We start from the raw sequence: 19,880 nt of genomic DNA, 5'->3' as shown, positions 1-19,880 counted from the left end.
AGAATCCTAAATATTCTCCCTCTGGGTGTATGGGGTTTACTGTAGGAGGGGAGAATGTAGCATGCTATATCCCCAAATGCCACTGTTCCTAGTCCAGTCCTGCTTGCTACCGAAGTTAAAGTCTCAAAAACACTCTCATTGGCAAGCAAGGGGACTCTCGTGGTCAAAGTTAAATTTCAGTTGTCATTGATACATGTATCCTGCTCTGTTATTAGAAATTTATTGTTGATGTTTAGAGCAGTTGAACGTTTCTGCCTTTAAACTGATCTTTTGTTTTTTAAGCAAGTTCTGGTAAGCAGAAATCTCACACAAGAGGAGAGTAGTTATCTTGGTCTGAAAACCTGAAGAGATCAACCTCTGAAATCCTCTTGGAGACCAAATGTTACTACAAAGAAAATGTATTGTTACAGAACAATGAGAGACCTTTGCGCGAAAGAGCTCTCCCGATTAAATATTAATTGCTGCTGGATATCTGTTGACCTCTCAGAAGCTTTAACCCAGGACAGCATCCACATTCAGATGTCAAAAATATCAGGTGTAATCTACTGCTATTCAAAATACACCTGTCACTTTTCCTTTTGGGGGGATTCCAGGATATCCAGGAATGCAAATCTGTTTCCAGCAGGCCATTAATCTAGGAAGCGACGTGATTTGTGCAAACAGAAGCTTTTCACTTTGGTGAGAGCTGCTGACTGCAAGCCAGGGCAGGCCCAGGTTGCCATACAGCGATAAGAAGCGTGTACTTGACTTTGTCAGCTTAAGGTATTTGTGTTCAATTCCAGGAAGTGGAAACAGAGCAATACTTCACCCTTTTTCTGCCAGCCTTGAAAGAACGAGGATACGATGGATTCTTTTCTCCAAAGTCACGTGCCAAAATCATGTCTGAGCAGGAGAAAAAGCATGTGGATGGCTGTGCAATATTCTTCAAAACTGAAAAGTAAGGGGCAGAAGCAGCTTTTTAAAGATATGTTAAAATCAGCTTGACTTAGGTCTGAAAGCTTTCCTCTCGCAGGGCACGTGGTAGTGAAGGTATTGTGCTGTAAAACAAAAGATAAAGTTCACTACAAAGAACGATCCTCCCCTCCCTTTTGCAGTTCTGTTTGCAACAGGAGCCTTCCGTTCCTTTCAGACTACTAACCAAGGTATCTCTTCGGAAATGTGGAAGTTGCAGGAGAGCTAGTATGAGTAAAAACTTACACGCTTACATGTGTGCGCATTTTTTGGGGCAGATCTAATAAATACCTCACCTTCTCTACAAACTTTTGCCTTCCTTGACAGGAGTTTTACTCCTCTAAGACTAAAGAGCTCTAAGCTGTGCTGGCTTAATCTTCAGGTATTAAAAGATGTATTGCTGCCATAGGATCATAGAATATTCTCTGCTTTTATGAATCGAAACATTACATTACGGAATACTTGATCCAAAAAGTTCTGCTACACTAAAAGCATCAAACTGTTGGGAAGGGCAGAGAGGTGCTGGCATTCACACTCCCCATCTCTGTAAACTGCTCACGGGTTGTGCCACACCGAGTATCCCTTTGAATATTCCCTCGGAACAGTTTTCAGTAATTAGAATGGAAGTTTTGCAAAGCCTTAGCTCCCTTTCAGAGTTTTCAGCGCTTCCAGCAACAAAAATACGCCTTTCAGAACTTGTATAAAAACAACTCGACTGGTTTTGAATAGAGGAAGTCTGTGAAAACAAGCAACTGATGTTTTTCAAACCTTGAAACCAACGGGAGTGTAGAGAGGTCTGGTTATTAAGCTGTGGCTCTCTCAGGTAGAAACAGAAGACTAGTAATACTCCTTTTAAATTTTCATAGACTACAAAACAAAAAAAACCCTTTCAGTAGGTAGCCTTTGTTTTGTCTCGAAGCGAGGTGGCTTTGGGCATCCCAAGGCTGGAAAGGAGTGAAAAACCAATTTCACAAAACTAATGGTGGTAGCTAGTGGTTTGCAAGAAGCTGTTTTTTAATAATGCATTTGCCCAAAGGAAAAGGCAAGCCTTTAATTACCATCTCATCTTAATTTTTAGCCTAGAACACTCCCGAGGAGGTGCGATAACTTCTGAGCGTTGCTCTAAATAGTCGTCTCGGCGTGCTATGCTGAAACAAGTAAACACCTCCTCAGCCCCACCTATCTCGAATACCCTGAGAGTATCTCACTTGCCAGACCGAGAGCTCCATCCTGACTGGGGGAGTATTTCTTAGAACTGTTTTCACTCTTATAAAAGGAGAGGACAAAAGAAACGTGCCTCTCCCTGTCCTTCAGGCTCTCTCCTTGGACATGGTAGACGGGAGGGCAGATAGAAACCGTGTCTTTTCACGTAGCTGTGCGTCACACGTGTTCACATGCGATTCCCTTTGTTTAATCAGATTCACACTGGTGCAGAAGCATACGGTGGAGTTCAACCAGGTGGCAATGGCTAACTCAGAAGGTTCAGAAGCTATGTTAAACCGAGTGATGACGAAGGACAACATCGGAGTTGCCGTGGTGTTAGAGGTGCACAAAGAATTATTTGGAGCAAGTGAGTATGACCGTGGTTCTCCTGTCAATTAGTCAGTTCCGTGTAAAGGTGTGTTATTCCTAGATAATACGGCTCTCTGGAATATTATTGCAGGTGGTGGTGGTGACCAAATACTCGCAGATGAGCAGAAGCTGCTCACTGTGCTAATGTGAGAAATGATAGCCCATCGGTGGCTAAGGCAGGACACAGGTGACGTGATTTCCTGGTCTGGTTGCACTCCCAGTCAGATGTTTTGTCCCTGCTTACTTAACTCTGTTAAATTCTACTTGAAGAATTAAGCTTTTCCGAGGTCAGCGTGTTTACATGCATATCTTGCCAGTAGTTGGAAATAGTCAACTTCTGCTTTCAACTCTCTTTTTTTCCCCTTGACTGAATCCTTTCATCCTCCCCCAGTCGTTACGTGACAGTCCTAATATACTGATGTGGAGGAAAGGTATTATCAGATACCTTCTCATGCCACTTGACTGACTGTCACATTTTCATTAAGTTTGATCAGATGCAGTAGACAATTTCAACATACTTAAAATTGCCACCGTGCTCTGTCTGCGTGTCTGGTTTTTTGATCGCGTATTGCCAGCGTGCTCTCCAGAGGAGCAAAATATTGAAATTGCAGGACTAGAAGGAGCTGCCTGTGGCTTTATGCCCCATCTTTCAGAGTATGGCTTCTCAGATGAATAGGAAAAGCAGCTACAGCATTTTGCAGCAGCCATGTGCATACTGCATTCATTTAAGCAGGTTTGATTTTTTCCCAAGGGAACAATTTGCCGTACCATGGCAGCTCTGAGTCAGGAACCTCCCTTGTGCCTTAAATACTGAATAGTGGTGCACGGTCAAGCGATGACCACTTGAGTGGTGGAGAAGGAAAGCGATGGTAATGGTATCAGATCATGCCAACTATTTCTTTCCTATCCTGGAGACGTTTAGTCACGTAATACTATGTCAGTGCTGCTGATTTAGAAAGGAGTGGTGGTTCAGGTAATGCCTTTTTTCCAGCAACAAAAGCACATCCATCTGCTGGTGTGTTTGACTTGGTGTCCTTAGTAGCTAGGCCCTGAATGCTAACGGGGGGGGGAATCTGCTGTATTCACACAATCATCCTGTCACTGATAAAAATGTGTTTGTTTATCCAGGTATGAAATCGCTTCATGTGGACAAACAGCTGCTTATTGTGGCCAATGCCCACATGCACTGGGACCCCGAATACTCAGATGTGAAACTCATTCAGACTATGATGTTTGTCTCGGAACTGAAAAATATCCTCGAGAAAGCCTCAAGCAGGCCTGGTAGCCCAACAGCAGATCCTAACTCTATCCCTCTGGTGCTGTGTGCGGATCTCAACTCATTGCCTGATTCAGGTAAGACTGACTTTGGCTTAATCTTCAGCCTACCTTTATAGAATGTTTGAGTCCTCTTTTTGAATCCTTTGGGGGCGATGGGGCGAGTTGCACTTCCCTGGGTAGGTATGGATGAAAGCTTTCTTAGCAACAGCTGTCTTTCACATTCTGGCTGAAGAGAACACGAGGCCTCCAGTTGAGTAGACTGCTTTTTGTGATCAGTTGTACGCTCCAGGAAAGTTGGTTGCACCTACAGAGATGTAGAAAAGCACAAACAGATCTTAAGTAAATCATTAAGCAAACACCCATTCCTTGAGCAGCAGTAGCAAGCAGGAGAGACACGCGTTCGTGATGGAACATGAATACTGGCAAAAGCAATGGGTTTGCTTTAGTAATGATGACACTCCATACTGTAATATCAGGTATACGTAGGAAAGCTGCTTCTCTAGCACCCCGTCGCATGCGTACTGTGGTACCCATACTGTGGGTTTACTGTAATCCTCAAAAAATGGTGTCAAAACCACTGGAGAGCCTCAGTTCCCTGGCTGCGTGTCAGAAGGGTGCGTGCGGCTCGGCCGCGGGCAAGGCGGCTGCGGTGTAGATTTGCCCTTAGGTGGAAAGCTCTTTTCTGATCTCGTGGTGTGTCTTATTGGTGTTTCGGTTTTTAACTCCGAGGCCAACACTCCCTGAACGTTGTATTTTAAAGCAACTCCCTGAATCCTTTCCTTTGCAAACAGGTGTAGTGGAATACTTAAGCAATGGCATAGTAGCTGACAACCACAAGGACTTCAAGGAGTTGCGTTATAACGAGTGTCTCATGAACTTCAGTGGCAATGGGAAAAACGGGGCTTCTGAAGGAAGAATTACGCACGGCTTCCAACTCAAGAGCGCCTACGAAAACAACTTGATGCCTTACACCAATTACACTTTTGATTTCAAAGTAAGCAGCGATTTTTCTGAAATGGCAGACATTGACCTGGTCTCCCCAGGATGCTGTCTTAGTTTTCTGACCATTGGCTGTCTTTCCCTCTGTTCCTGTAAGTGCTTCATCACTGGTTCCTACACTCGCTGGACACTTTTCCTACCGCACACAAACCCTTGATTTGCTGGCTTTTTTAAGCTTCCGACCTGGCTCTGGCCGGTGACTTAATGACTTTGAACGCAAAAGGCCGCGCGCGTCTCTTACCCCAATGCCAGCGCCGCGCCTCTTCCCGTGAGTTGTTGCCAGAAGCGAGGTCTGTTCTCACTCTCGTGTTTCTCTTTCTCCCTAGGGTGTGATTGACTACATTTTCTATTCCAACACTCACATGAACGTGCTTGGTGTCCTGGGGCCTTTGGACCCTCAGTGGCTGGTTGACAACAACATCACTGGGTGTCCACACCCTCACATCCCTTCAGACCACTTCTCACTGTTAACACAACTAGAACTCCATCCTCCGCTCCTGCCTCTTGTCAACGGTGTGCACTTGCCGAACAGGAGGTAGTGGAGCCCTGCCCCTTTGAGGGCAAGGACCTGTTGTTATGGACCTGTACAGTTGTAAATCAAAGTATATAGGAGTGAAGTATGGCCAACCTTAAGCTGCTTCTTCAAGCTCCTCTCCTTATGTGTTTGATATGAGATTTTGCACATTTTGGTGCATACTGGTATCATTTGGCACTAGGGCTGGAACCAAAGTATTATTCCCTTTTCCACGTTTTTAATTTAATTCTTTTTTGTTTTGTTTGTTTTTAAACCGGCAAGCTTTTTCTTTTCAGTAGAAAGCTGCACTTAGAAACGGACAAATGAGATTAAAAACTTGCTTACTAACATATTTCAAGGTAATGCTTTTTTCCAGAACGGGGCAAAATGAGCCAACTTTTAGGAGGAAGAAAAACAAACATAGGAATGCTTGTTTTGTAGGAAGAATTATTAGAAATACTGTTTGTTTGAACCCAGACCAGGGGCTGAACTCTGCATCCAAAATAAATTTTGCACGTTAGCGAAGCACTTAATACCTGACTATAAATGATCAGCAGCGGGGCCCTGCCCCTCAATCTAACTGCTGTTAGAAAACCAAAGATGGCTTAATACCTGTGACGAAATGTGAGGTCTAAATTCTCCCGACGTAACTTCATTGACAACGAAAATTGGAAGCGAAGCTGCGTCTCGCGAGACTCGGCGGGCGAGCGCTGAACGCCGTGTGTAGATCGCTTGCTCAGCGGGCGCCACGGTGGCTTTTTTTTTTTTTCCGGAGCTCTCGAGGGCTCGGCCCTTCCTGGGCGAGACGCGCAGGGATCCGAAGGAGCTCTGTGAAACAGAGCTGCCTCTCCGCTTCGGCCAGCCCGGGCCGCCCGCTGCTCGGCGGCACCGCGTGGGAGCAGGACTTAGAAACGGTAAGAAATCGCACTTGAAAGGAGCCGTTGCAAGCGGTTGGGTTCCGGGCGAATAAAGAAGTTGCAAATCCATCTTAGGGTCCCTTCCCCCAAGCTCAGTTGCAAAGACGGGGCGCTTGGGATTAACTGCTTAAGCGTAGGGTGCAGGAAAAAAGCCGCTGGAAATGACCCGACTTCTGTCTCCGAAGGGCACGCGGGGCAGCTGTCGGCATGCTTTTTGCTTTGGGGGAGCAAGCGGTGGCCGCAGTCATTCCTCGGATTATTTTTCCTGACCCTAGTTGCCAAATAGCCATCACACTTTTTGATCAAACTTTCTTTTCCGTTGTCAGTCAGGGTTGAATTGAAAAGCTGCTGGTTCATTCCCAACCGTTGATGCTCTTTGGATGTGTTGGAAATCCCTTCTTTTTTTTTTTTTTTTTTTTTGTTTGTGCTCTAGGTGGCCAGTTCAAAACCTGGTGCCTCAAGAGGCATTAAACATAATGCAATTTTCTGAAAAATTGGTTGGCTGCTTAATGTTTAAAAAAAAAAAAAAAAAATGGCACAGTGATAGGAAAAGGTTGTGTCTGTGTTTTTAAGTTTTTCTTTATTCTGCTTTTTTGCTGCTATAAGATTTTCTTGAATTTATATTTTAAACTTTTCATGCACTTTACTGTTTCTAGTCTCAAAATGTGATATTTTTAATAAATGCAAAAATTTTCCATTATGTGAATGAAATTTTTAAACAGATTGATAGCCTATATTTATGTCTCATTCGTATACTTAAAAAAAAAAGTCAAATTTAAATTATGAAATTAAATACTAAGGAGCCATCTTCTGTCTTGCAAAACTGCTAAGTCAGGCTGTTCCTCTACTCTATAATTAAAGATTTCCTTTGTCGTTTTATACATAGGAAATTATCCGGAGGGAAACAAAAATCAGTTGAACCTAGAGTAGAAACTATTCCCTGACTCTCGTTGGGGGCCGGGGAGGGGGTGGTGTGGGACAGAACTCAAAAATGGGTTCAGCGAAACAGCAACTCCCTTTTAAAAGAAGTGCCTAAAAATCGGAGGCGTCATCTATTGTCGACTATAAATTGGAAGCGACCGTAGCCGGGTGAAATTTCTGTACAGCAATTGCTTTGTGCAGCACCAAAAAAAAAAAAAAAAAAAAAAAAACCGAAACCCTTTCTAAAGACGGATTCTCCTCGAGGTGCAGGTGTCTCTTTTTTAATATACCTCAGCGTCCGCCACCTAGCCATTGCAGAGAAATTGCGAAAGCGACTTGAGAGTATAGTACTGGAAAGTAGAATAGCATGAAAAACTTAATTTTGTGGACATTACCTTTCTGTAATCAGCTACTGTATCTTTTTTGGAGGGGGGGGTGCTCTGCTCTGGAGGTGTGCACTGACGAACCCTTCTCCTCCTTTTTCCTACACGCATGTTAACTAGCAACGTGAGCAGTATTTCCTACCATACTTCACTCCCAATATTTTTTGAGATGTTTGTATAAAATGGAATTTAAAATTCACCTATGATTGTATATGAACTGCAGAGGAGCCCATTTATTAATAAAAATAAAAAACAGCAATGTTTTGTAATACCGGGGTGGGAGAGGATGGGGGTGAAAAAGAAAAAAAAAAAAAAGAACCCTGACCAACATTGTAAACTGCTTAAGTTTGACTTTTCCTTTGGTTTCTAACCGATTGAAGTGTTCTGTTGCGGGAAGGTGGTTAATTGGATTTTCTCTGCTGCAAAATGCACTTCCAAACGTCCATTACGCTGTGCAATTTTTTCAGAAAAAGTCATTTTAACAGACATTGCACAAAACCTCTGGATTTAATTTAAAAAAAAAAAAAAAAGTCTGGTTCATGTTTCTGTCAGTGCGCGTAACGGGGGACACGTTTCCCTGCCTTTCGTGTGTCTGGCTCCCCCCCCCCCCCGTTTTCGTTTTGTTTTTTCCTCCTTCCCAGCAGGAGCAGTAAGGGGATTGTGCTTTTCTCTCCGGGCCGAGCAGCGGCGCCGCTCTCCGGGACGATTTTCTGCTCTCGGGAGGGAGGGAGCGGGGAGCCGGCATCCCCCGCGGTGAACACACGCACCGTCCAGATGGCAACGCTGAGTTTCTTTTGACCCAGAAGGAGGCTGGCGGTCGGGTGTTTTCTAGGGGAGAGGGAATAATACGAAGTAAAATATCCCCAACCCGCGGCACAGGCGGCCGGGAAACCGTCAGTTCTCTCCATCACTGAGCCTCAGTTCCCAGCACATCGCAGTGCCCTCGCAGCTGATGCCCAGGAAAAATAATAAAAAAAAAAAAAAAAAAAAAAAAAAAAGCCCTACGCCCTTTACTGCTCCTTGCTGGCTTGGTTTGCTTTCAAAAATATGGTGCCTGGTGTCAACTTCTAAGCAACAGCACTGCCTAAGGCAAGCAGAGAAAAAAAAATCCAACACCCTTCGACAAGCAACTTTTTAAAATTCAATATGGTAAATCTGTTAGATATGGGGTTTTGTGTGTGTATATATATATATATATAAAAAAAAAATGAATTTTGTACAATGTAGCTGAATATTTTTGTTTCCTTATTTCGATGTAAGGAGCACGAACACTTGCGTACCACACGCTGAAGTCAGGTATGGCACAGTGGGGTCCGAGACCAGCTTTCCTTCCCATTTGCCTCATTAAAAGCTTTTGTCGTCCCTTTCCAGCATTTGTTGAGAAAATATTTCGTTTTACTGGTAAACTGTCTCTGTCTGTTGGAAGCCACTCCTGTTTAGTCTGCAGAAACATTCAGGAAAGGTCTTGTTAGTCCCAGGTCGTCACTGTTCTGTGTTTTATAGATGAAAAAGCCAAAATCTTTGACTCTTAACCTTTTCAGAAGCGCTTGCCGCTGACCTAACGCAGCTTTCTAACCTATACCATGGTCTTCAGCGTTCGGGTATCGCTGCGGAGGGCTGACGGGCTCCCAGCTCGCCGGCTGTGCCGTGGGGACTCCTGTATCCACAGTCACGCTCCCGAGGCCCGCTTTACGAAGGTGCTGAGCATCTGCAGCTCCCACTTAATCCTGAATATTGGGCTTTCGGAGACCGGCTTTCCGCACCCGGCTTGCGAGACGTCGAGTCCAAACCCCAAGTGAGAATTTGAGACCTCAAAGGTTCATACCGCTTTTTTTCCGGTGGGGTTGGTTTTGATCAGGTGGCGAGGGGGCAGCCAAAAAGGCTCTTGTTGAAATTCAGAGTTTCTCTGTTAATTTAGAAGATGGGTTGGGGAAACACTTGAAGGATTCCTAGACCAGGAGTGCAGTATTCACACCTTCTCGGGAGGGAGCAGGAGCCAGAAGTAGCTGCGGGTCCTTACGATGTGAAGACCGGGTGTAAACCCAGCAACACAGCGGCAGTTACTTCGTTTGCGGGATTCATTTTCAGCTTCTAGCATCAAAAGCTTCCTTTGGCATAGCGGGGTGGAGTGAAAGGTCTTTTAGTCCCACCCGAGGCAAATCAATAGAAATATTTGCACCGATGCGATACGCGCCCTGGTACTGGTTTAAAAGGGGATTTAATTGCAAGTAGCGGTTGTCCTCTCCCCAGCGACCTCAGCTTTGCACATCATTACGATTCCTCCGTTCTTGGCTTCTGCGTGGGTATTTTTCTTGTAATGGTAATGAAGATCTAAGGCCCGTTTAAACCCAAGGAAGGACCCTCTCCCTGTTGTACGCAAAGATGACCGATGTGAGCACATCCCTAACTGGCACGCCTAATTTTGCATGTCCCAAAAGGAGCTGAAGCGCTGGGGCCTGGAGGGGCAAAGGGCCTGATTTGTTAGAGACTGGAAAAGAACGGAGCCCTAGATGCAGAGAGGTTGAGGTTTTTCTGCTAGACTCTATTATTAGTAGAGTCTCTCCACCTCATAGTGAGGGAAAGCATCTCGTGATAGGCAGCTCATCCGTTTTTTATAAGATGACAGAAGTATAGTCACATACTTTCTCACCCTTCAGAGTTCAAAGGCGACACAAACCCCAAGAGAACCTGGTGGAAACCCTTCACGTCTTAAGCCTCTGTGTCAAGCGTCAGCCAAGAACTCGCTTTAAGTTTAAAAACCATTTTAGAAGGAGATTCTAAGGCTCTAGATCCAGGCACAGCTCTGAGCGATACACCATCTTCTGCTGTGACCACTCTGCACTGACCCCGACCACGGATTTGCTTTTCCTCCAGGGAATGGGAGCAGGGACCAAAACCAGAGCGGGTGAGGCAGGCGCGGGCATTGCACAGTCAGAAGAGGGACATAACACCTTTAAAGTTAAACTCCTTCATCCTAAGAAAACTGAGTGGCCTCTATAAAAGGCATTAAGAGACGATAAAGTTTGTTCGTTTGGCTGTGGTTGAGGATGACAGGCTTCAGGAGTACAGTCTCTTGGAGTTTATCTGGAAATAAGCATGAAGATAGAGAAATCCTCGGGTGCTCTGGTACTTTAGGTTGTTTTAGACAGCGCTGATGGCAAAGTACACCAAGTGATAGGACTCTTTTTCCCCTCTCCTGGTACTTGGTCTTGTCCTCTTTGTTAAACAGTTCCCACAATTTAGGCATTCACTGAGTTTGCATTTGTCTGTATTTGTCTTTGTTCCAAAGCAGAAAAAAAAAAAAAAAAAAAAAAAAAACAACCAAAAAAACCCAACAAACCGACAACTCATGGTGGCTTTCTTTACAAGTGACATGTTACATGACTTTGGCTTTGTTTTCCATTTTCAATTATCGCATCGTGTGTTTGCTTTCCGAGCAATTAAAGTTTGTGTGCACCACGTTAGCTAAATATGCCCTTAATTCGTTAACTCACAGGCTGGGCCGGAGCAGCAGTGAGGGGAGACCAGGCTCCCCCTCCCACCCCATTTCACGGTGGTTATTTTGGGAGGTCGGGGGGGGGGGGGTGTGTGTGTGTGTGTGCTTTTTTTCCTTTTTTTTTTAGTTGGATTTCTTTCTTGTGTGTTGTCTTTGCAACCGCAAGGTCCTGTCCCTGGAAAGATGGAAGTGCACGTGGCGGGGGGGTGGGGGGGGAGCTGCAGTGTCACTCCCGGGCACGCTTACGCTAAAATTTTAGGGGGGGATTTATGGCTCGTTTTCTGGAAATGGTGGCTTAGCTTTTCGTTGAGAACGCGCTGGGCTCTCGGATGGGCGGATCGCTGCTTGCGGAGGCTGCAGCCGGCCCTGGTTTTGCCGGGGGGGGTGGGGGGGCCCTGGGAGGCTGCCTTCCCCTCCAACCCTGACATGGGGACGGGGCAGCGCTCCCGGACAAAAAGCTTTGCAAAGTTTGACACCAACCCTAGGGAGCACCAAGACTGCAGCCTCCAACTGAGCCCTGAGCAAAAAAAAACGGAGTAACTTGCTTATTCCATGTTTCCTGCGAGAATAAATAGTAAGAAACCTCCAGCTTTCTCCTTTGCTTTTGCAAAAGGATCCTTTTTCCCTCTCTGAAAGAACTTGTGTTTTGGAGAAGGTGCCATGCCACGGTGCAGTTCCCCCTGGAAATCTACTTTGTAGTGAAAAGCTCACCAAGAAAGTGAATTCCCATCGAGTGGGGACGGAGGGGACCCGGGCAGGAGGAAGAGCTGCTCCCCAGCACAGACCCAGCCCGGACAAAATAACAACGATGACTGCGCTAAGCAGCCCGGCCTTTCCTTAACCTTAGGGCAGCCCAGGAGAGGGAGGTCCTCAAAACCCTGCACTGTTACTTTTTAATTCCCTTTTTAATTTTTCTTTTTTTTTTTTTTAAATTTAAACACCACCTCCCCCCTGCACCGTGGAGGTGGATACTGCTCACACGTGATGGATAGGGCTGAATAGCTGCTTGTTTCTTCCCACCTATGTACTTTTATTTCCTTCTGTAGGCAATAAACAGCCCTTTGGCAACCGCTCTTGTCCCCTGCTGTGGTTCCTGGGAAGCCCAGGGCGGGAAGGAGGGGGACACGGGGACCGGCCGGCTGTTTCACAGCTGCCCTGGGATGTGCTTTCGGCAGCCGGGGTGGCGGGGTGCGTGCCACAGATTTGATTCCCACGCTTTTGGGGAAGTCCCCAGACCTCCGACACCTACTAACAGCACGGCCAAGGCGGATTTTTAAGCGGCGATAATTTTGCACGGGGTTGCAAGTCCCACCCGCGTCGCCTCGGTCCGCGGGGCCGAGGGGCGTCCCTGTGCCGCGTCGGGGTCCCCGGCACCCATCCCAGGAAAACGGGTCCACGGAGCGAACCTCAGCCAGCCTACTGGGAAATTTCCCTGTATCTCCCATTTCTCCTGCGGCTCGCCCAGCTGGGAGCCAGCGCCGTGGGGCTGCAGAGGTCAGATCCCAGCCAACTCTTGCCAGCGTCCCGCAGCACGACCCACTCCTCCCAGGAGCTGTCAGAAAAAGGCGCAAAAAAACTTGGGGCAGAGGGAAGGCGGCGCATTGGGAAGTGCCCTGCAGCAAAGCGGCCGAGGGCTTTGCGGTGCCACGGTCCGGTCTTACTCCCCTGCCCCCCAAAATCCCAACTTTTAGACAAATCCATGCAGAAAGAGCTGCCGCAGCCAAAGAGGGAAGCACATTCATCCTTTTATTGATGGTGCCCGGGACAGGCTGCCTTCGCGTGCAGGAACAGCGCAGGCACCTGAAATGGAGGGCGATACTGGGCGCCTGAGGGGAAAGCCTTTTATTTTTTTTTTTTTAGTGGGGGGGAGCGGGGGAAGGCTCCTGCCCCTTCCCGAAACCCTGGGAGCAGAGCAAGCGCTGGCATTGCGGTGCGAAATCTGGCGTACCTCAGCGCAAAGGGGTTATATCACTGCTGTCCCCCCAGAGGAATGAATAACCGTGGCTGGTTATTTATCCTTGTACCCGGACAGAGGGAGAGACGGGGCGGGGGGTTGGCACCACTGCAACGCTTCCCGCCGTGGTCGCACCGCTGCTTCTTTTTTAGAGCCGTTCCTGCGGATTTGGGAGGAGGAAAGAAATGGAAAAGAAAACGGTCAGGAGGAGGAAGAGGAGGAGGAGGAGGAGGAGGAGCAGGGCGTCCCGCCAACACGTTTGATACGCCGCTTGGTTTTCGGGCGCTGGGCACTGCGTACCTCTGCGTCAGCTTGTGGATGAGCAGCTGGATCCAGGGCGCCTCAGGGGCCACGCACACCTTCTTGTTTTTCTTCATGGTAAGGCTGGAAGGTGACAAGACCCCCTCAGCCCCACGCACGCCTCTGCCCCCAAGTTTTTCTAACCACACTGCTGTCTGCAGAAAAAACCCCTCTCGCTCCCCGGCACAGCTGTGAGCACACCCCCACGACCCTTGCCAGGAGATAGGTGGTATTTTTTGGGCCTCGGCCTCGGCTCTGGGAGCCCATCCGGGGGTAACCCCCATTAAAACGGGCAGTGGCATCCCCTGCAACAGCCCGTGCCTCGCGAGGGTCACCGCAAGACCTGGGGGCTTGGGAGAGACCGCGAGCGCCCGCGTGGTTTTTTGTGCCGCTACACGTGGAAGCGGTTCGCAGGAATTGGTTTGCCTCCTTCCCACTTACATGATCTCCTTCCTCCGGCAGTGAATACCCGGCGGCGTAACGTCGATGGCAAGGATCAGCCCCAGGTTGATGACCTGGGCGGTCGCTTTGATGCACTTGCACCTCATGTTGGTCAGCAGGCTCTCCAGTGACAGACCTGCGCCCAAGAGCAGCCCACACCCAGCTCTCGGACCCCCACGAGGGAGGCAAACGGGGACACCCCCCTGCCCCACCATCCTCGTGCCACCGTCCCACCCCGTCCCCGATGTCCACGGGGCCGTCTGCAGGGACATTCTGCAGTTATTGGGGTTCTCAGCGAGGCAGATGCGAGGTGAATCCCCGCCCCCCCTACTCCCCGGCACAGTCTCTGAGCTTTCTTTTCAAGCATACGGAGGAGGTTTAGCTTCAAGGTTTGAAAATGTAACCAACATCTTATGAATTAAACCCACTGCCCGCCCACCAAGCGCTCAAGTTTCACGGGGGGTCTTGAAGAAGCTTAAGTGCATCAGGTAAATCCCCGCCCTGCCCCGGTCCCGGGCATCCCCCTCCAGCTTAGCCCCGGGGTTTAAAAGATCAACTCAAGCTCAAAGATAGGCAAGAGACGGATTTGAAAGCTTAGAGGAGCCCGTGCTCAGCCCCAGGCAGGGCACCCAACGCCTCTGCCTAGGGATTTGGAGGGGGGAGATGGATGGATGCTCCACGGTCACTCACCACCCCCCGGCACCGAGTTGCTCAGGAGCAGGGCCAGGGCCAGCGCCGCCGGCAGCAGCCGCATCCTCACTGCCCGTCCCGAGTCACCGCAGGGGCTGCTTTATAGCCAGCCCCACTGGGGATTTCGCAGGGTGGGAAAAGCCGGGGGGGGGGAGAAGGGAGCTGCCCCCTGCTTCGACTTCCCTGCCGCCACTTCCCCCCTTGTCGCACGTGGCCTCCGCCGCCTCCCCGCCGAAAAAGGCAGCAACCACCCCGGCCGCCTCCTAAAACCTCCTGCTTGCCCCGTGTTTCTTGGCGGAGAAACGCTGGTGAGCCCCGCTCTGCTCCCCCAGCCCACGGGGACCCGCTCCCCGCCGCACCCCCGAGCCCCTCGGCGTGCCGCAGCGTGGGGTGGAAGCGACGGTGACCGAGGGCTGTCACCTTTATTGGACCTGTAAGGTTGTACCCAAAGGGGAGGCCACGGGCTGGGAGGGTGGGGAAGCAAGGAGTCGCGTTTTCGAGGTCTTAAATGCATTTAATGCAAAGGAAAAAGGGGCTCAGGGCTTCAGGCAGCAGCATGCCCCCCCCCTGCCCTGCACCGGGGCAAGGGGGCAGCTGGGGGGACCGGTCAGGCTCAGCACATCTGGCCGTCCCACCGGCAGCAGCTTCCTCAGTGGGGAGCCTCTTTCTTCCTCCTGCCAAAAGCAGAACGGGGTGGGGGGGGTGGGGGGGGAGAAACGTGTGAAGGCGGGTCCCCACGAAATGCCCCTGGTCCCTCCAGGAGCCCCTTTTGCTCAGGGTGGGGACAGGGCTTACAGGTTAGGGAGGTCCTGCAGGAGTTTCTTCACCCAAGGGGTCTCTGGATCTACGCAGACCCTCTCCAGGCTTTTTAGCTTAATCCTAGAAAACACGCAGGGTTTCAGCACCGTCACTTCCCTCTCCTCCAGTGGCGGGGCTCGAGCAGCCGAGCACCACCCCCGCTGCTCCTCATCAAGAAAAAGAGCGCAAAACTGAAATAATTCAGGGAGGATGGGGGGGGCAGCAGAGGGCTCGTACCACACACACCCCCCACACACTTCCCGGAGCTACTTACACCACCTCGAGACGCCGGCAGCTGCTCCCCACCGGCCGGACCTCGATGCTGCTGTATTTCCGTGGGGGGATAAAGGATCTGGTGGTCTTGGCACAGCGGCAGCTCAGGTTGCCGTTGGCTTCCAGGAGAGCTGGAGGGGCACACGGCCGCGGCTCACGCATCCCCCCCAAAACCCATCACCGTCCCCAAAACCTTTTCTGGGCAACGCATCTCCCTTCCCCCCCCTTCCCCCCAAATCCCCCCCCCCAGGCTCACCGCACCCGCTTACAATAAAGCCTCGGTGGTATTTAAAAGCCCCGGAGAGAGGAGCGTGATGCCGCCTCTGAAAACCTCACACCCCCCCCGCAGAGGGGGCACGGGGAGCCTCACCTGCATCCCCAGGGCGGTGGGTCGCCAGCAGCACCCCCAGCAGCAGGGCCACCCAAGCAGCCATGCCAGCCCCATCCCCAGCCCCGGCAGCAGCCCCCTATTTGAGCTGGAAAATAAGGGAAGTGGGGCGGCACGGGCGGGAGGCCCCGGGGTTGGGGTGGTTTTCGCCCGTCTCCGCTCCCTGCTGACGGTGCTCGCTGAGCTTGCAGCACTGCCGATAAAAAGCGGCTTGGGGCTCGGGCTTCCTGAAACCATCTCCATTTTCCCCTTCCTACCAAGCCAGGTCTCGTAAAGATACCGATTGTTTCCCCCAGTGCTTATTCTTAGCCCCCACAGCTGCACAAGCCGGGAGGTTTTTTTGGGGGGTGCTTTTCTCCTCTGCAGGATCAGATATAACTAATTTCTCCTACAACCACACTTCCCCGCTGCAAGGCGCATCCCAGCCTGAGCTTTGGTGACATTTGCTTTTGCTCTTTCCCCCCACGGCCAATTATCTCACAACTCTGCCAAGTGACCTCACACCCACCCTCTATATTTCCTCAGTGGCCTTTACTGCTTTCAAAAGCCTTCGAGCCCGCTGCAAAGCCCAGCCCCATCGCAAACGCCGGTGCATTGGCTCTATCACCCAGCTCCCTGCCAGCAACATTGCACCCTCAAACCAGCACCAAGGGAGGCAACGGGTTATACTGGGAAAGAGCTTTGCTTCCCACCGGCTGCGCCGCGGCGGCTGGGCCATCGCTGTCTTGGACAAATCTTTCCTCTGTGTAAAAGGGGTTTTCATGGTGCCTAACGTGCTGCCCTCATTCCCCTACCTACAGCAAAAATACCTCACCTGATGTATGCACAAATATACATTTTAATGCCTGCAGCATATCTGTGAAAGATAAGAGCAAATCAAGAGCACCAGATGCAAACGACGGTAAATTTAGCTCCAAGAAGGCTACGAAAGTGGGGTTTATCAAAGCTCTGCCGAGTTTCTTTGAAGCTAGGAGATGCAAAGAAAATACAATAGGAGAAAACAAAACAAAACAATAACCAATGAGTTTTATTTGACTTGAGCTCTCAGGACAGGACACGCCACGCTGTGTAATAAAACCCCAGACACGCGCTCTGCCGATGAGCGCTTCGCACGGAAAGAGTCGCAAAGTTGTTCCAACAGAGATGGGAGCAGCCCTGACAGAGAAAGGCTTCACGGTCTACGGGCAAGTGAATAAACGAAGGGTTCATATTTCCACTGATCCAGGGCCCGAATGCAGGGGGGTAACACCCCCACGAACCTGCCGTGGGGTCAGCAGCAAGCTGCCCTCGGTGCTTTCGGGAAGGGGGGGAAGCGAGGAGCGGCCAGGTTTGCACGCCTGGGCATCATCTGCCAGCCCGTCTCGGGGCTCTGAGCGTCAACTTCCTTAGCAGGAAACTTATTTTTTCTTCCTGCGAAAAGCAGAAGGAGGAGAAACGTGTGAACTCAGAGCAAAGCAGGCCCTGGGGGAGGAAGCTCCTGCCCCAGCTGAAGGAAGTCACCGCCGTTTCCCCGGAGCAGGCGTCGCTCACAGGGAGGTCTCCTGGCCGCCCTCACGCCGTGCCACAAACCTGGGCATGACGAAGGAGAGCGGCTTTCCCAGCCAGGCGCCAACACACGATTGCACTCACAATAAGCAAACCCTGCTCCTGCCATTTTCCACCCCCCCTACAATTCTTTTTTTTTTTTCCCCTTTGCCAAAAGGTTTTCAGGGGCGCAGCACCATGCGCGAGCTGGGGAGAACACAACCCACGGATGGCAGCATCGTCACGCCGAACGACCGAGCGCTGCTTTGCGCAGCGAGGTCTCACTCCTCATCACTTTGGGAGTGGGTCCCTCGACCCCTGACAGCCCCCCCCCCAAAAGCCCTTGGTCCTGCGAGCGCTCCCCAGGACAGCAGAGGCGATGGGATGCTGTCAAAGGGCCAGCTGAGCCAAAGGAAGTTTCATCAAAGCAACTTACGTGCTAGCAATACGCTTCAGCAGTTTCTTTACCCAAGGGGCGTCAGGATTCACGCACACCTTTCCTGAGGTTTTTATTTTAATTCTGAAAGGCAAGGAGAGTTTAGGAGCGTTACCCTCCCCTCCCAAGGCAGGGCTTTGAGCAGCTGGAGCTCATCTGCAAGACTCAGCTTTCATTTACAGCGCCAGCAGATCGCAGAAAGCTGCTAGCCACACAGGGAAGCCGCAGGATGGTCAGGAAAAAGCAAGATGCAACATGTTCCTGCGTGGAGCAGAGACCGTGCTTGAAGCCCAGAGGTGACTGTTCAAAGACAATTTTCTCTGTGGATTTACAAATGTATCAACGCCGAGCAGTTAACGAAACCTTATGCTTCTGCTTAACACACTGCTTTAGGTTAGGAGTAACGAGATAAGGGCTTGATCCAAGATGCTGTTTCCTCTCAGGAGTGTTGCAGAGTAGCGGAAAAATTGGTTATGGCTCACACTGCCTCCGTGTCTGAGGATGTGCTTCCTCCAAACTGCAAACACCTCCCGCCAGCACGCTCCCCACTAAGCACCAGCACGAGGAAATCATGCTTTCCCTTGCTGGAAATTCTCCTTTAAGGTCCTGGGGACCTCTGACAGGTCGCCTCGGCTGTGTTTCCAACACCTGATGTTCCCCAGCCCCGAAGCGCGAGTGAGCTTGTCGGCATTTGCAAAAAGCTTTAGTTTTCGGGAAGGGAGCGGAGAAGCGGGCTGGTTGCAGAAGAAAAGGGGCAGTGCTGCCGGAGGAGAAAGGGGCTTTCTGCCCCACGAGCCGCCCGCGGCACTTACATGATCTCTGTACGCCTGCAGGTGCTTCCCACAGGTCTGATCTCGATGCTTTCGTATCTCTTTGGATTGATGTAGTCCGAAGCTGTCTTTACGCACCTACAGTTCAGGTTTCCATTCACCTCCAGGATGGCTGAGAGAGAGAGAAGGTAGCAGCTTGCAGAGACAAACAGCGTTCTTTAGAGATGCAGCAACTCCGAATCTCTCAGAGCGCCAAAGAAATTGTCCCTTTCCGCGCTTTCACTGACAACGCTTCGGGGACCACAGTAAGAAACTGTTAGCTGTGCCTCTGCCTCGGCACCCCGCTCTCACACAGCTCCGGAGAGCTGAACCACATCCTCAGCTCTTTCCTTACGCTCTCTCCTTGGCTACGAGAAAAACCCTGGGCTAAAGAGCCAGGAGGAATCTCCATCTCCTCCGGTTCCTTTCAGGGCAGGATGCAGGCGATGCCCACCCACGGCGAGGACCACGGCAGGCTGGGAGCTGACACCCGTGGGTATCTCTGCAAAGACACCAGAAGCTCACCTGCGTGGGCTGAGTGGGACATCACCATCACCAGCAGCAGCAGCAGCAGCAGCCACGGGAGCGCGGGGGCTCCCCTCCCCACCCCAGCCAGCCCTCGCATCCTCGCAGCAGGTTCAGCCCCGGAGATGCTCTGAGGAACCGGGTGAAGAAACACCCCTATTTATTCGGGAGGGTCACGCTCTGACACAAGCAAGCAAGATTCAAACTTCAGCGGTCACGTCCGACCAGCAGACCGTGAAGAGAGGTGATGTAATTTCTCGGATGCTCCCCGCAGCCAGGTCAGAAGCTGAATTTACAACGTTATTGATTAAAACAAACCATTGGGACGAAGTGCACATTTGGATTCCCCATGCGATCTTCCCCACACCCTGTTTCTTATCAGCCGAGTCTGTACAAACATGACCTTTCATTCCCTTTAGCATTTACCCCTCAACCACAAAAAGAGCCCAGAATAAAATCAGAGCGCCAGCCCCGGGTAAGCAGGGGGGTTTTTAATGCAAACAGATATTTACATATTTCTTTCTTAGGGCTATAATTCCCCTACGCTGTTTTTGCTATCTCTTACATCAGCAAAAATGCCTAGCACCGTACCGTGGAAAAATAATAAAGAACTCTGCTACACATTTCCACTCAGACCCTTCAAATCTAGCACCTCGCTGTACAAGTAAAACACCCAGGAAATGCAAGAGATGACTGGTACAGTAGCACCAG

General features: G+C 50.2%; 4 protein-coding genes across 5 annotated transcripts in view; 1 reads left to right on the top strand and 3 right to left on the bottom strand.

Annotated features, from left to right (window-relative positions):
• The window catches only part of CNOT6L (CCR4-NOT transcription complex subunit 6 like), a 34,519-nt gene extending 25,611 nt beyond the window's left edge, over nucleotides 1–8,908 (top strand). For both annotated transcript variants that reach the window (XM_032992340.2, XM_042796330.1), the window contains exons 8-12: nucleotides 783–937; nucleotides 2,370–2,521; nucleotides 3,652–3,876; nucleotides 4,593–4,795; nucleotides 5,127–8,908. In XM_032992340.2, coding sequence (XP_032848231.1) covers nucleotides 783–937; nucleotides 2,370–2,521; nucleotides 3,652–3,876; nucleotides 4,593–4,795; nucleotides 5,127–5,339 — 948 coding nt within the window. In that variant the 3' untranslated portion in view covers nucleotides 5,340–8,908. The remainder of the gene's footprint in view (nucleotides 1–782; nucleotides 938–2,369; nucleotides 2,522–3,651; nucleotides 3,877–4,592; nucleotides 4,796–5,126) is intronic.
• Nucleotides 8,909–12,763: 3,855 nt separating this feature from the next.
• On the bottom strand, nucleotides 12,764–14,481 carry LOC116961483 (C-X-C motif chemokine 2-like). Its single transcript, XM_032992557.2, has 4 exons — nucleotides 14,417–14,481; nucleotides 13,727–13,862; nucleotides 13,286–13,369; nucleotides 12,764–13,145 (listed from the first exon to the last, which is right to left on the bottom strand). Exons 1-4 carry the CDS (start codon nucleotides 14,478–14,480, stop codon nucleotides 13,040–13,042), a joined length of 390 nt encoding a protein of 129 aa, XP_032848448.1. The 5' UTR covers nucleotide 14,481; the 3' UTR covers nucleotides 12,764–13,039.
• A 428-nt stretch (nucleotides 14,482–14,909) lies between these two features.
• Nucleotides 14,910–15,966, bottom strand: LOC116961385 (C-X-C motif chemokine 13-like). The gene is made up of 4 exons (XM_032992195.2): nucleotides 15,858–15,966; nucleotides 15,489–15,618; nucleotides 15,212–15,295; nucleotides 14,910–15,090 (listed from the first exon to the last, which is right to left on the bottom strand). The coding sequence occupies exons 1-4, from the start codon at nucleotides 15,919–15,921 to the stop codon at nucleotides 15,066–15,068; spliced, it is 303 nt and encodes a 100-aa protein (XP_032848086.1). The 5' UTR covers nucleotides 15,922–15,966; the 3' UTR covers nucleotides 14,910–15,065.
• A 917-nt stretch (nucleotides 15,967–16,883) lies between these two features.
• On the bottom strand, nucleotides 16,884–19,327 carry LOC104361254 (interleukin-8). Its single transcript, XM_032992327.2, has 4 exons — nucleotides 19,170–19,327; nucleotides 18,648–18,777; nucleotides 17,836–17,919; nucleotides 16,884–17,285 (listed from the first exon to the last, which is right to left on the bottom strand). The coding sequence occupies exons 1-4, from the start codon at nucleotides 19,267–19,269 to the stop codon at nucleotides 17,273–17,275; spliced, it is 327 nt and encodes a 108-aa protein (XP_032848218.1). The 5' UTR covers nucleotides 19,270–19,327; the 3' UTR covers nucleotides 16,884–17,272.
• Nucleotides 19,328–19,880: the final 553 nt, after the last annotated feature.

The sequence above is a fragment of the Tyto alba genome, unplaced genomic scaffold (genome assembly GCF_018691265.1).
Source record: "Tyto alba isolate M040663 unplaced genomic scaffold, T.alba_DEE_v4.0 Super-Scaffold_23, whole genome shotgun sequence".
In the NCBI taxonomy this organism is placed as follows: Eukaryota; Metazoa; Chordata; class Aves; order Strigiformes; family Tytonidae; genus Tyto; species Tyto alba.
The sequence above is the reverse complement of the archived record's forward strand: the minus strand, read 5'-3'. Positions and strand labels throughout refer to the sequence as shown.

What these genes read in the sequence shown, in the direction of transcription:
- LOC116961385 (XM_032992195.2), bottom strand. Translation starts at nt 15,921, where the DNA reads ATGGCTGCTTGGGTGGCCCTGCTGCTGGGGGTGCTGCTGGCGACCCAC. An exon ending in TGCCGGCGTCTCGAGGTGGT is followed by an intron (nt 15,296 to 15,488) that starts GTAAGTAGCTCC and finishes CGTGTTTTCTAG; the next exon opens with GATTAAGCTAAAAAGCCTGG. An exon ending in CTGCAGGACCTCCCTAACCT is followed by an intron (nt 15,091 to 15,211) that starts GTAAGCCCTGTC and finishes TGCTTTTGGCAG; the next exon opens with GAGGAAGAAAGAGGCTCCCC.
- LOC116961483 (XM_032992557.2), bottom strand. Translation starts at nt 14,480, where the DNA reads ATGCGGCTGCTGCCGGCGGCGCTGGCCCTGGCCCTGCTCCTGAGCAAC. An exon ending in CAACTCGGTGCCGGGGGGTG is followed by an intron (nt 13,863 to 14,416) that starts GTGAGTGACCGT and finishes TCTTGGGCGCAG; the next exon opens with GTCTGTCACTGGAGAGCCTG. An exon ending in TGCCGGAGGAAGGAGATCAT is followed by an intron (nt 13,370 to 13,726) that starts GTAAGTGGGAAG and finishes GTCACCTTCCAG; the next exon opens with CCTTACCATGAAGAAAAACA.
- LOC104361254 (XM_032992327.2), bottom strand. Translation starts at nt 19,269, where the DNA reads ATGCGAGGGCTGGCTGGGGTGGGGAGGGGAGCCCCCGCGCTCCCGTGG. An exon ending in GTCCCACTCAGCCCACGCAG is followed by an intron (nt 18,778 to 19,169) that starts GTGAGCTTCTGG and finishes TCTCTCTCTCAG; the next exon opens with CCATCCTGGAGGTGAATGGA. An exon ending in TGCAGGCGTACAGAGATCAT is followed by an intron (nt 17,920 to 18,647) that starts GTAAGTGCCGCG and finishes CTTGCCTTTCAG; the next exon opens with AATTAAAATAAAAACCTCAG.